Source organism: Sinohyriopsis cumingii, chromosome 17, assembly GCF_028554795.1.
Source record: "Sinohyriopsis cumingii isolate HCF-2022 chromosome 17, ASM2855479v2, whole genome shotgun sequence".
NCBI lineage: Eukaryota > Metazoa > Mollusca > Bivalvia > Unionida > Unionidae > Sinohyriopsis > Sinohyriopsis cumingii.
Window position 1 is genome coordinate 114810669 of NC_142977.1, and position 15667 is coordinate 114826335.

The window sequence follows — 15667 nt, forward strand, 5'->3', positions numbered from 1 at the left end:
TTTGAAGTCATGTCAGTATATGACATGAAGACACTTTTACAAGGTATGTTGTTCTATGAAATCATGTCAGTATGTGCCAAGGTATATTCTGGTATGAAGTCATTCAGCGTGTGCCATGTAGGCCATTTGACAAGGTATATTCTGGTAAAACGTTATATTAGCATACACTCTGCATGCAATTTTACAAGGTACATTCTATTAAAATTATGAATGTATTCATAATGCAACAGAAAGTGGTGGAAAGAACGTAATACTACTACTACTACTACTAATAATAATAATAATAAGAAGAAACATTTTCTGATCCTAGCGATCTGGTTCCAATGAGCATCGAAAACTTTCTTTCTACCTCTATTCATCAATATTTTCGAAAGAGCGCGTGGCTGAGTGGATTAGTGGGTTGCTGCATGAGGCCTAGGCGACACGTGTTGATACGTGCATTTTGGATTCAACTCCGGCTATATCGAATTTTAATTCTCTAAAGCGTTTGATTGAATTTCTCTCAAAAAAAAGTTATTATAATAAGTGCTATAATTTCTGTTTGTAATATAGGTGCTACATTTTTGGTAAAATGTTCTCTCTCTCTCTCTCTCTCTCTCTCTCTCTCTCTCTATATATATATATATATATATATATATATATATATATATATATATATATGCATTCACTGTTTAGCTGATTCTATCATTATGACCGCCCCAGTAGTTCGATCACTCTTCCTATGTCTGATATATTGCTTTCCCAGCCAGATTATACTCCATTGTGCGATTCTACCAGACTTGATTCATTGTTAGAGAGGGATCAGTTAGAAGTAATTAATGAAAGCATATGCCAAAAGTGAATTATATTTAACAGGAACAGCTCGTTAACCCTTAAATGATCTTATGTCATGTGATTTTATAATGCATGTTGAGCATATTAAATATATAATGCGGATTGAAATTTAATTTAATTTAACTTTAACTTGTACTCTAAAGATATTACTGCGAATCTCTGCAAACATGCTAAGATGTAAAACAGTCACAAATAATGATAATTATCATTTCAAAATGGAACTTTCCCTAAAAGGACAGCTACAGCTGTCAACGAATGTATATGTAACCGACACAATCAGTGTAAGATTGCTTGCGTGATAGGAGAATAATCTTATGAACATTGAACGTGTTGTACTGTCTGAAAAGATTTACAACACGATAAGCTTTATTGATTTTATGATTATTGAATGCAAAATAAGATATCTGTCCCTGCATATTTTATACATATTACATATTGTATAACTAATTGTTTTTTCAGATTTTGGTGGATGATTCAGCTCCTTCTATACTTCATGATTTTACAATTTTTTACCCGCTCGACACCACGCTAGTGCATGCTGTATGGCTAAACTTTAGGCAGTAAAACTAATTCTAACGTTGGCGTGAATCGGCTAGTGGAAACCAATGTAGCATATATTATTTGTTGAAAGAAAATTACTACAATAAATAATTCTACGGAAATACGCGGAGACATCGGCAAGAACATAGCCACCGTAGGTGCAGACAATATCGGTTTTGTATATGAGGGTTTCTTGTGAAAACGTTTCGGAAACATTAATGATTTTGCGCTGTAAAATGTGCTAGTGCAAATTGTGCACCACATAATGTTACACAATGGCTAACAGTTACCCAATATTTATCGTCTGTAGATCAGTCATCTCTTTAATGTCCATAGAGCCACGGTCCCGTATATGCGCCGGTCGTTTTCCATTTCTGCCATCGCTGCCTCGAACTCAGCCATGCTAATTATTTTATCCTCGACAGCCACCAAGTGGAATCAGAACACAATTATTAGTTCAGGTTTAGTATCCACGAATGTAGTCCGAGTCTATTTTTCGAGCATTTGTTGTCCTGTCTCCTTTTGGTGGTGATGCTAGATTTAGATTTAGGCATTCTTGGTTTGGTTTCAGAGGTAATTGTTAATTCTGTAGAATATGAGCTTATGGTGTATTTGTCTGTATGTGTTTCGGCGACAGTGCACAGTGAGTAATAAGGCCTTGGTGATGATCCGGAAGTGAAGTGTTCCATTGCACGCTGCTTTGTTTACATTCCAGCCTCTCAAAGAAATGTGGGTGAATTTATGACAAGAACTTCACCGTGAAGTCATCTTTGAAGGCATTTTAGATTAACATATGATCTTTATTGATTGTCACACAGATAAAAGTTCATTACTGAGAAACAAATGAAGAGAATATATCTTAATATTAATTGTGTTCTGAGTCCAAGTACAGTTTACTTATCATACGGAAACTATTCTGCGCTGCAGCAAAGAGTTCCGAACAGATACGCATATGTCAATGTACTCATATTGAAATTATTCTACCAGCACCGCCGCTGACAAAGATCAATATCTATATAACCCCGCCAACAAGTCTGATTGGTGTTGCTATGATAGTCACCGAGGTTGAAAAACAGTCGATATCTGATACTTCTTTGTTGAGTCAATGTTGATTTAATATAATCCACGTGGATTGTAACTAGACTTGATTCGGCTCAGAATTTTACTTCATCGTTGCAGACAGTCTTTGCTTGATTTCACGCCTGACTGTGAAGTATCTTTTCCCGGGCGTTTTCACCTCCTAATCATATGACTACAAGCTGGTCTCTAACGGGTAGAACCACATCATCGTGTCCTAATTGTGAACAACTCTCCACTCACAAAGTTTCCACGGTGGACTGCAGGCTCTGCACCTGGCTGATGGTGATGTTGAATGGCGAAGCACGCACTGCGCACGATAATGATAATAATCTTGGTCCCAATGGTCGATTTCTATATTTCCTTCTCTTACATTATGTTTGTGGATCTGGCAAACCACTGTCAAACAGATATTCTTTGACAAGTGCAATATAAGATTGATTTCAATGTTAGCATACGCTGCTAGCAAGTCCAACACCCAGAGCACAACATAAAGTTACATGTACAAAAAGTCATTTACACAACGCCAAAGACGGCTAAATTTCACCGGTGGCGAATAATAATGTTGATATTAGATATGTGAAAAGTTCATAACGAACAAAACAACTGGTTTTATTGATATGTGAATTGGTGACAAAAACCCCCCCCAAAATTTAGATGATTATTTATCAACATTACCATTCTACCGCACTGACATTTTGTTCCTTTCATGATAATGATCCGGACTCGCGCACCTTTAACATGTGGTGTTTCGCAAGGCACGGGGTAGCGGAGGCGGGATCGCCAACTTGGATCTCAGTTACATGTGCGGGAAAGTGCACTTCGTCCGCGGATTATCAGTTCAGGTATTCCAATGAAAATGACAATGAAATCGGGTACAACGTAGCAAAGTCATGTTGGGAAATTGCAGATTTGTGTCAACGTTTAGGTCTCGGCCCATGAATGACCACAGTTTATGATATGCACGTTTATGATATGCACGTGCGAAATGATTGTTTGTGAAGTCCAGTAAAATTTCTTCGGAGGGATGCTGATAACGGTTATAGCATCTAAACTTCAGAAACTCCTAGTCTGTCAATGAACATTTGATTAACAGTATGTCCAACACGCCCCTTAACTCTATTTTGAAACGCTCTGAATGCATGTCTTGGTAAGTAGTTATTTGTTATGAAAGCTCTAAATGTTTCTTCATAAAAGTTTATGGTAAGTGTGTTAAATGCTTCCAGTACTCATGAACGACAAAAAACATGTCGCTGCAGCCACTGAAGAGATTATCACCTGTTTCCACAATACTAGTCAGGGTTCTTAGCCCGTTATACATAACACTGAAAATCGTTTTTTCTCCAGTATATCTTCAAAGCAGTTTCCATGTCAAAAGCGAGATCGGATACTTCTTCAAATTTTGTCATTGTTCATACATTATCGACTTCGTCTAAAACCTTTTTAATGACTTGGCTGCTCTCCGCAACGACTGAAATCCATATCCTAATGACGCATTTGCAATCGTCTAATATGTTATACGTTGTTGAGCGGCTTCATTTATACTTTTACTCATCGAACTTTGCTGCTGTTGATGGTAAAGTCACTGGAACTATCTTTGGTTCTACACCGGATCTCGTGTCCCTAATCGTCGTAGCCATAATATATCATGTAAACAGGTTATCTTTTGTTACGAACACATATGAGCATCTCACATCCATGCACGAAGGTCATTGTATTAAATGGTAAAATGAATATATATTTCAAGCGAGAACTGGGTCATGGAAGATACACATAGTAATCGATATCAAATCACATGGCTCTATAGCTGGTGAAAACGCAATCGGTACGGAACCCGGCGACGCTTGCCTCTACAAGGCTAAGCTTGCAGAAGCTCCGTTTTTGTAACTGTCACTAAATGCGTTACAGTTTAAATTTGTCTACTTCTTTGAGGTAATTCTGCCAATGTCTGGCGCGATATGGCATCCAGACCATCCAGGCCCTGCACGCAGAATTTGTTTCGTTTCGAAAATATATTTCGGCGTAACGAAAACTGTTCTCGACAGCAACTGACTAATGTTAACCATATGTTACGGAGGTTCAGTTGATATGACGGAGATGATTCTGGGTTCGTGTTCACGCATGTAAATTTTAGAGTCTTTACGGGTCATCAATGAAATCTTCCTTCTCATCTCATATATTGATTACATATAGTATTCTGCCGTGGGAAATTCTACACTGCCCCAACTTGATCCACCATCTGGCAAAAATATCAGCAAGCTATCCGCGTCAAAAAAGCAAGAAAGGATATTAGGCCAATTATTAAATACTCATAATTACGCTGGTGTGATAATTAGTGTGAGGGATTCTCCCCGGGTGATTGAGTTAAAAGGTTACGTCGAATTCTGGCTTCGTTTAGAAGAAATATCGATGTAAACGGTAGGGTTTTTATTGGCAACGACATGATGCATTGCAGCATTTATGTCGTGTATGTAGTATATGAAGTGATATTCAATATACATATCATTGATGTATTTAATAATTTCGTTCACGAATAAAACGAAACGTCCACGGGTTCATAATGTCGATGGTTAGCAACGTCGACAAATCGAAGCGGCCTCTTGGATGACGTCTAGTTCGTTCTAGCCGTCCCATTAGTGTTTGTAGCCGATCCACGACTTTATTTATCTGTTGCCGGTCTAAAGGCATGCATTTGAACGCTACCGCGGAACCTTTGGTTATCATGGAACCTAATCCATGACTTGAATCCAATATAGATCTATCCATGACTTGAATCCGATTATAGATCTCATCCATGACTTGAATCCGATATAGATCTCATCCATGACTTGAATCCGATTATAGATCTATCCATGACTTGAATCCGATTATAGATCTCATCCATGACTTGCATCCTATATAGATCATCAAAGGAGGTAGGAAGTCTGAAATGCATCTTGGCTGTTGCTAACTCGCTACGTTGTGGTGAATAATATTCATTTATTGAAGTAAAATTGATATAATAAACAAATAAATATGAATAGGAAAAGCAATATATTACAATGCTCATGGGTATTGGAAACGCGAGGCTGTCGTTGAAAAGTTGGCGAGCGAGGAAAAGGTTAACATTTTTGGGACACAGTTGCACGTACTGTTCGATTGACTTGCCGTAGCTCTCTTTGGATTTACCGACCACCTTTTGCTTACATTGTTTTGCAGTGCGTGTTCTTTCGGGTATTTGCCCGTGATGTATTCCTTTTTAAGTATTCCACTAGCATACCTGCATAGATATCATCAGTGTTGATATGCGTATGAACTGGATCGGTGTCATTGCAGAGTATCTTGACCATGTTCTGGTCAAACGGTTTTACCCTATCATTGTAAAACTGACACATAGCAAGCGTCGAGCAGTGCAGCACATAAGCGTCAACTAAGGCTGACTTTCTTAGCTTTAAATTTGAAGCTTCGAGCAGTGCAGCACATAAGCGTCAACTAAGGCTGACTTTCTTAGCTTTAAATTTGAAGCTTCGAGCAGTGCAGCACATAAGCGTCAACTAAGACTGACTTTCTTAGCTTTAAATTTGAAGCTTCTAGCAGTGCAGCACATAAGCGTCAACTAAGACTGACTTTCTTAGCTTTAAATTTGAAGCTTCGAGCAGTGCAGCACATAAGCGTCAACTAAGGCTGACTTTCTTAGCTTTAAATTTGAAGCTTCGAGCAGTGCAGCACATAAGCGTCAACTAAGGCTGACTTTCTTAGCTTTAAATTTGAAGCTTCGAGCAGTGCAGCACATAAGCGTCAACTAAGGCTGACTTTCTTAGCTTTAAATTTGAAGCTTCTAGCAGTGGAGCACATAAGGTTCAACATAGACTTAATTTCTTAGCTTCAAATTTGATTCCTTCTTTACTTTGTAGGGCTACGATTCCGCTGTCAAATATTTTTCGTGACTCGAATGCGGGGTCATCAATGAGGCTTGGAATCTTGTCTTCAGTTTGGCATACAAAGTCAGCTAGAATTTTATTCCTTAAAGTCTCTATTGTTTTGCAGAACACAGAATTGTTCATGAATTTAAAGAAATTATTCTCAAATTTGTTGTGTTCCGTGGTACACAGGTCTGTAATAATTTGTATGTATTTGCCATCCACGCGCCCTGGCGAAAATTAACACACGGCTGACTTTATCCATACGCATCCCCTAGCCATAAATACATCTGCAGGTTTCGTACATGGACTATATAATTACTTCTAATCCGAAGATTCGCAACAAGCATTGATGCATTCTGCATACTTCGTTTGGATTCGCCCACAATTCTACACTGATCGGGGAAATAACCACTGGTGCGGCATCACTAATGCTTCCTAGGCAGCGGGTAATCGTTAAGGGTGTTGTTAATTATATCCGGGTACTCTAGGCAACATTAAAAAAAGGTATCCATTGTCGCTGTTATGATGGTAGACACAATTCTGGTTTGATATATCCTTAGTTGCTGCGTCGAATCATTCAAAAACTCAGTGCCGTTTTACTGATTCGATCGCAGCAAAATTCATGGCCGTTAAGCAGTCGTTCCGTGCTAAATAAATACAGCCAACGTTGACTCGGAAATGTTTTACCATGGTGCTTGCTGTGTCGGTTAAGCAACCGTGAAAGATTTATTATCCACACGTAATGAGATTGCCACTCTGGACCAGTCATCATTCAGTAAAAGCAGATTAGCCTGTGCCCGCCCATTCTAATGAATGTTTTTGTATTTGTATATGTGGGGGCAGATCACCCTGCGCCCGCCCATTCTAATGAATGTTTTTGTATTTGTATATGTGGGGCAGATCAGCGTGGGCCCGCCAAATCTAATCTCTGAGTCAATAAATTTTCAAGAAATTAAGAATACGTTATTGAAAACTCATTGAACATATCTTAAATCTCTTTATAACATCTGTACGATATATCGCGATTTAATCTTTTCGGTAACATTACAAACACTCTTTTGCTTGGACTATTTAATATGGTTCCCGCATTAGATACACTCATAAACCTTTCAAAATACTACGCATCAATCTGTGAACTTTTCGACATTTGTATAATATAACGTGATAATTCTCCAAAATAACGTTTTCACGTAAAAGGAAATAACCTCTAAGAAATATATTGTACAGAAATAAAGCCACAATCCATAAAGCTCATTCTCACACAAAGAAAAATTCTCTGTTAAATATATAATATAGTGACAATCAATAATGATATATTCTGCTAGCTATATATTTTCACACTAGGAAAGCAATCTCCTCATAATATATTTGACAGAGTATAGTTGTGATCAATAGTAACAGAGGTCTTTAGCTACATCAGCGCATGTAGGCGCGTCGTGCTAATATCATTTTGGGGCTCCATCGAGAGATTTACGCTACGGAGATTTACGCTACGGAGGTTTACGCTACGGAGGTTTACGCTACGGAGGTTTACGCTAGCAGATTTTGCTTCTCAAAACGATTCAGCATATACAAGAATGAAAATGTCTGCACCTGAGATTGAAGCGAATTGAAGTTGTATCTGTGCATTTCCATAGAATTAGCAATTGTAGTAATTGTATTTCCCAACATTTAGTCATGGCTAAATCCTTTTACTCTAGGCGATTTTGCTACGCAAAGGTCATTCACACTAGCTTTAGGATTATTTTTTACTCCCTAAATTTTAGCCATACCACGTACACTCGCTTGTGAAGCTCGGGTAAAAGTCATTTAAAGTAATGGGTGATAGAAGACGTTGATCTATCTTAGCTAGCGAAATCTAAAACGTTTATTGTGAATACTGATGAGAGAGAGAGAGAGAGAGAGAGAGAGAGAGAGAGTACTTACCGCGAATATCATTATATCTTATGGAAGTGTCATACAGGTCATATCTAAAAATGAAATTATCGTTCTCTATACTTTGCTACAATTATATGCTCTTACAATGAGTAATAGAAAAGAGTGAAAGCGAACAAGCTTTGTAAAATTTAACAAATTTAAGTTATTTCATTAGAATGAAAAGTGCAAATGAGAAAAAAAAGAACTTACGGTATTGCGAATTAAATCACAACATAATCCAAGAATTACAGAGACAAGTCCTAATAATTTAAATTCCTGAATAAAACTCAGAACAAGTCCCGAAGAAATCCAAGCACTGAAGGCGATGACGAGTCTTTTATAGCTTATAGAGTGTTGATGTGTCAACAGTCTTTTGTTGAATCACAGTAATATAATTCCATGTTTGAATTCAGTATAAATTCCAGTGAATGTTTTATCCAAGAATTATATCAGAGCTCTTTTGTTTTTCCAGAGAAAATAATCACTTGAATTCTACAATTTGAAGAAAAAGATTCCAGCCCGAAATATAAACAATACTGGACACAACAAACAACTTGATTCTGCTAAAGATTAAAGCACGAATGACCACGTCCTCACAGTTGTAAGATTATATAGTTCTCTACTTGACCTCAGATCACAAACAGAATTTTCTAATTAATAATGAAAAAAAAATAAAAACATTAAGTAATGGAAAATAACATTTTAGAAAAATCCTGAGGTTAACAAAATAATAACCTGAATTATGTATAATTCACTTAGAAATTCCAAAACCTTGATTGAAATAAACATATTTACTACTAATATTAATAATAATACTGATTGTAAACCCATACATATAGATAATAATTGAGCTATGCATTAGTTGTTTGCAAAGAATCAAATAAAAACTTCAATTTGGGTCAAGCCGAAATGAACTCAATTTTGGATCAGGTCAAGTCCTACATATAATGTTACATTACATTACAGTGTAATAAAATAAAAAAATAACTAACAAACAATTAGATCAAATCTACTTAAAAACCTGTACCATGTGAAACTTTTTAGCTAAACATGATCACAAATTTAACATTTTCCATTAAAAAAGAACAAATTGTTGTATGGATTAAATCAATACAATAACAAGCTTTGGTTTTATTCCTACACAGTTTTGACACAGCATGCAACATGAGAAAGCCGTGTGGAATAAATTTATCCCACATGATATGAAATTGACATCATCGTGCTTATGTACCAAAGGATGTCTATTTCAACTGCAGCCCATTCAAATTTGGTTCAACATTATTACTTGTGCCTCAATACAATTTCCGTTAGGTACGAGTTACACCTCAGTCAGTGCATAAATATAAATCTTTGCTTTTCCTTTTCTCAAGAACTCATTTCGGTCCGTGAAGATTTTAAAGTGTCTTCTCCCATAAATATTATTTTCTCTTTCAAATCTTCCACGCGATGGAAACCATCCATTGATTAATTCTGTTGGTGGACCCGTATCATAATTAATTTTTCCTAATTTACCTTTAGGCTTAACACTAATAAGAAAAAAGGTGTAGCTCAAATATCACTAAATTCAGTCTAGTTTCCAAGCATCAATCGCATCTAATAAATACACTGTCCATTTTAAAACTACTAAAATCCGGAGCTCTTGAGAAAATCAGACAAAATGAACAATAACTCGTAGAAAAATAATGCCAGTGATACAAGAAAGAAAACAGCAAAAACTACTTTGTGGTAAGGATAATACCAACATAGAGAAAGAACTTTAGGAGTCTATGATACAGAATCAGTTCAAGCAGCAGAGGGACAGACAAAAGCAATCAGTGATCACTTCAAATTATCAAATGAGAAACATTTTCTTGGCTATGTTTTGTACATATTTTTCAAATCTAAGCTATCATTGGATGGAATGGAGTTAGGAGATAAATCTTAATTACAAATTATTTATTTGCATCTCTTTTTAGTAACTTGGCACTTCTTGAAAACAAATATCATATCATAAGACCATGAAGCCAGATGACACTGGAAAACAGAGAATACAATATATAATGGAAAGATCATATTTATTATGAGTGGAACTCCACATGTGCACTATAGTCTAACTGGGGGATGGTTGAATAGTGATTTTAATATACTCCTGGTCAAAATAAACCCTCCCGCTTAAAGTGTTCCCTACACGTTTGACGGTAGATATCAGTTATTCGGAAAAAAGTAAAACCTAGTTTACTGTTATGATTTCTTGCCCCAAAATAAATGCATTTAGAACAACAACAACAAATAATAATAATAATAATAATAATAATAATAATAATAATAATAATAATAATAATAATAATATTAATCTGGCTAGATTATCAGAGTTAATAATGAGCTTGCATTGCATTTTATGAGTTTGAGATCAGTTAACAAATCCCCATACTTCATATGTCTTCTATCATAAGGTTGGCCGAAGGACTTAGTGAGGCAGATGACCTAGGTTGTTCCAAGGACTTAGTGAGGTAGAAGAACTGGAACTTCCCAAGTGCTTAGTAGGGACGGCCACCTGGGTTGTCCCAAAGACTTAGTGGAGTAGACGACCTGGGTCGTCCCAAGGACTTAATGGGGAAAGCAGACTGGGTCGTCCCAAGGACTTCGTGGGGCAGACAACCTGGATTGGCCTGGGGATCAATATTATACCAGCAAAAGTATTTCTTTTTGTGTGCTTTTTTTTCTCCTAAACTACAAAATAAGATCAGAAGGAAATGAATACACGTTAATCATTTCAAGCAGCAAATAAAAACATCTCCTTACTGCATTAAATGTTTAGGATGTGCTACCACCGTTAAAAACCGCTGCCACCGATAATTCTGTTAAAACAAAACAACAAAATGAGTACCGAATCTTTCGATTAGTGCTTAATTAACCAGTATTAAATTATGACAATACTTGGCTTTGGCATATAAACAAGATATACACTAAACATCCAGAAGTTTATATGCTATATTGGTGAAGCATATTTAAAAAGGTTTATTGAATAACTTGGAAAATTTAAAGAGCCACTAAAATACGTTTAACCTACTATTTTCTTTAGACAGTTTTCCTGGCGTAACCAATGTGATGTGTTGCACAGTGAAATTCAAAAACTTGCACAATATAGTTAATAAAAATGGATTCTGAGAGAAGCTATTGCAATCCATATTAACAGTGTTTCCAAGACCTTTTAAACATCACAACATGCTTGTCACAAAATAAATAATTTTAAGAGACAAACGTAGCTGTATTATTAAGTGGGCTACAAGACTTATGCAAAATTTTAAGTTGCAATGAGAAACATTCATATTTGCGGATCATTTAGCCACACGTTTTGAAACTTATGCTGTACATAATGTTGGCATATTTAGAACGTAGACCTTGTATTCCCGATGTTTAATGTAAGGAATCTACGGTCTGAAAATATTCAACAAAAAGAAACAAAACCAACAGGTTTAGTAAAATTCAACAAATAATTTATTTCTCCTGAATACAAATTGAAAATTTAAAAGCCACTTACGGCATTGTTAATTACATCACAAATAATCCTAAATGTTCTATCTGAAGTCCTAAAATATTGAATGTTCCAAAATTGGTTCCAATAATCTCGCATATCCTGATATAATCAAGAATGTCTTTGAACGAATCATCAAAAATCCCAAAGTAGTGTTAAAATTAAAAAATCAATGAGCACTGTAAAATTCCAATGAATAATTATAAAAAAAATATTCCTCTAATGTTATATCTATAAAAAAAATAAAATAAATGATTATACAGACTGATCTTAAGATTATAACCGAATCTCTTTAAATACAAAAAACTGTCAACTAACGTATGACGCAGCAGAATGTTCTGGAAAACAAGCCATTCTTAAAGAAATAAATCACATGCTTGTAAACAAGGTCAAGTCTTGAACTCACATTTAAGTAAACATCTTGCTTACTTCTTAGAAACATGAAAAAAATCAGGTAGGCGAACCCTCACACACACACACACACACACACACACACACACACACACAGACAGACAGACAGACACCAAAATCATTATTCCCCGGTACATACCCTTACCTCGTAAACATCATTGCATGGTCATATTCTACTCCCGATTGTGAGCCCACGTGCACATCCCAGTGTGCAACGTCGGAAAGGAAATTGTTAACTTCAATATGATGTATTCCGTGTCGAACCTTTACGTATGAATGTCTATGTGGGAATTCTTCGATTTTCTTTAAGAAAATGGGAAAAAAGTGAAAATGAATCATGTGAATGGGGCAGTTTTGTTTCTTTCCACAAGCAATAACTGAAACAATAGAAACACGATCATTAATTATGTCAGTTCGGGTCTTAATTTAGTATTAAGTACGCATAGGAACACATGTGAAGGGGAACAGGTTTTATACCTTTCTCTCTAACTGATTTCTCCAATACATGGGTAGATGCACTTCAAAGATAATCCTACATGCAACCTTATATGTATATGATGACATACACAGAGAGACGAACAGATATTTGTTGTTGTGCGTAGAAATCAATTTGTCAGCACACGATAAGATAATTGGATTATGCATGGCGGTCAGTATAGCTGGTGCAGGAAAAACCCGCGAAAACCAAAGGTAAGAACCCCCGATCCACAGGAAGCTATTGGCAAGCCTTCTCACGTACCCACAATGGCCAAGCTTGAGATTCGAACCCACATGGACAGAGGGTGAGATGGCAGTGATCAGTTAAACAAGCGCTTGTTACCCCGGATAGAGACCGCAATATGGAGAGAGGGAAAGAGGATTTTGTTGTTGTTGTAGGGTTTAACGCCAATTGTCAGCGCACGATAGACGACTATACATGGCGGCCAGTATTAATGGTGGAGAAAGAACTCGGGAAAAACCCCGGAAAGAACCACCAAGGCACGAGAAGCTACTGGCAAGCTTTCTCACCTACCCACATTAGCCGATTCCGAGACTCGAACGCACGCAGACTGAGGTGAGATGGCAGTGATCCGTAACGAAGAGAGCTTTAGACCACTCGGCCACTCTTTGTTACGTGTTTAGGCTCGAATAAACAGTAACATAAAAAGAGTGAAAGCAAACAAGCTTTCTAAAATTTACCAAATAATTTATATCCCTGGAAAATGTAAAAATGAAAAAAAGGAGAAGGACTTACGGTTTCAAGAATCAAATTCAAAAAATAATCCAAGAATAATCCACGAATTAAATTGCAAAAGTCCTAGCAATAAAAGTTATAACAATGTCAAGTTCGAATCCTAATGGGAAATCAAAGATGGATGACTATGACGTATGCTGTAGTCAATACTCTGCTCATATACAGTTCCTTGTAGAAATACAAATAATGACACTCAGGTGTTGGAAATTCTAATTAAATTTGTCAGCAATGTCTTTCCAAAATTTCTGTGTGAGCACTCCTCAAAATATTTCCAGAGAAGGAAGAATTAATCCTTTTGAAATCCAACTGATCTGAAGAAAATTATAACTCAAAATCTGGGTACAACAAAATAACTTGACATCAGTGTAAAAAGCCCAAAACTAATAAATCTCTCTGTAAGCATCTCTATTAAAACTAACAAATGCGTAGTAATGGAAAAACTGGAATTGCGAAATCTAAATGGGGGTCATGTGATCGTATTTATGTCACGTACACGAAAAATGACCCTGACGAAAACCCGTCATTTTAAAAAAAAATAGAACTTGTTTACGAAGGTTGCTACAAATTCTGAAACAAGGTCAAGATTTAGATCAACACATGGTGTTTACGAAAGAATGATTCAATTCAACTAATTTCTGGAAAATAAATTTACATTATGATAGCATATAATAGAATAAAAATTTATAATACTGACAAACAATTAAATTAAAAACATGAATTAAATCAGATATATGTAACACTCTTTCAAAAATCTTCTTACCTGAAAAATGTAAAAATCACGGAGGATGATGTTAATCTCAATCTGACTATCTTCTATGTTACTATACAGCAGGCTTACCTAAGGAAAACAAAAAGATAAGAATGACTATCTTCTATGTTATTATACAGCAGACTTACTTACGAAAAATAAAAACATAAGACTGACTATCTTCTATATTATTTTACAGCAGGCTTACTTACGAAAAATAAAAATATAAGACTGACTATCTTCCATATTATATAGAGGATATTTGCTTGAAATGAGTGAATAACGGATATACTTCATCGAGTGGATGAAAATACTAGAACTTTTCACCCACGAGATGAAATGCATCCGTAATTCACTCGTTTCAAGCAAATATTATTTTTATTTTATGCTCACATACGTTGGCTACCTAAAGTTTGTGACACAGTGAATTAGCAGATTTCTTACGGTAATGTCAGCTGTTTACCGTACATGTTCTTCTGTTGTATGTGTACCTGCGCACCAAATTAGTTCCAAATCAGATTGATAAAAAGTAACTGATATTTCCAGCATAACAAACACAAGTTTCAAGAATAACAGGCAAGGATTATTAATTTCGTTTGCAGACGCCACAGAGATGACAATGACATGTACATAAGGAAAAAGTAGTTCACTGACAGAAAATCAAAGGGAGGTAAGTATTTTCTGACCCAAAAAGTAGCTCCTGTAGTGAACAAATATTGTTATTTTTTCACTACAGTGAAATGTCAAAATTATTTTAATTAGAAAATCAAGTAATTCACTACTTAGCTTAAAATAATATACAGTAGGCTTACTTACTGAAAACAGAACTATAATAATGAATATCTTCTATATTATTATAAACAGGATTACCTACGAAAAACAAAAAGATAAGCATTCTATATTATTTTATAGCAGGCTTACCTACGAAACATGAAAAGATAAGAATGAGTATCTTCCATGTTATTATATAGACTTGACTTACCTACAAAAAATAACAATATAAGAATGATTATAAATTTCGATTAATAAATGAATTTCAACGCCGTATTGTTTGTTAATTTTGGTTTGCTTTGTTGCTGCTGGGGTTTTGTCTTCCTCAAATTCTTTTTAATGGATGTATTATCATTACTTGGTTTAAGAAGACTATGAAAAGCAACATGTCATTTTTAGAATCAGAAACAAAAATGAAATTAAGTCATTTTCCCCTCTTGCCATTGACAAAAAAATGAATTTTACAGTATTATGACTATATCGTTTTAAACTAAGTAATATAAACGGGCGAACACCAACAATTTTTTAAAAAAAATTCAACCAATTACTTATTTATCTAGAATACAAAGTGAAAATTTAAAAAAAAAAACGTACAGTAATGCGAACTTAATCCCAAATAGTCAAAAGACATTCAATCACCAATTTTAAAGAAACAGGTTTTAATAATTCCAGTGGTTTTATATTTAAGATCCAATACTGAATGTGTTGATGTGCCCTTA

General features: G+C 35.6%; 1 protein-coding gene across 1 annotated transcript in view; it reads right to left on the minus strand.

Moving 5' to 3' along the window:
* The window catches only part of LOC149779703 (metalloprotease mig-17-like), a 61881-nt gene that overhangs the window by 39374 nt on the left and 6840 nt on the right, over nucleotides 1-15667 (minus strand). Inside the window, exons 6-8 of the mRNA XM_089938669.1 lie at nucleotides 14190-14267; nucleotides 12341-12498; nucleotides 8280-8323 (exon numbers count right to left, since the gene is read on the minus strand). Coding sequence (XP_089794795.1) covers nucleotides 8280-8323; nucleotides 12341-12498; nucleotides 14190-14267 — 280 coding nt within the window. The remainder of the gene's footprint in view (nucleotides 1-8279; nucleotides 8324-12340; nucleotides 12499-14189; nucleotides 14268-15667) is intronic.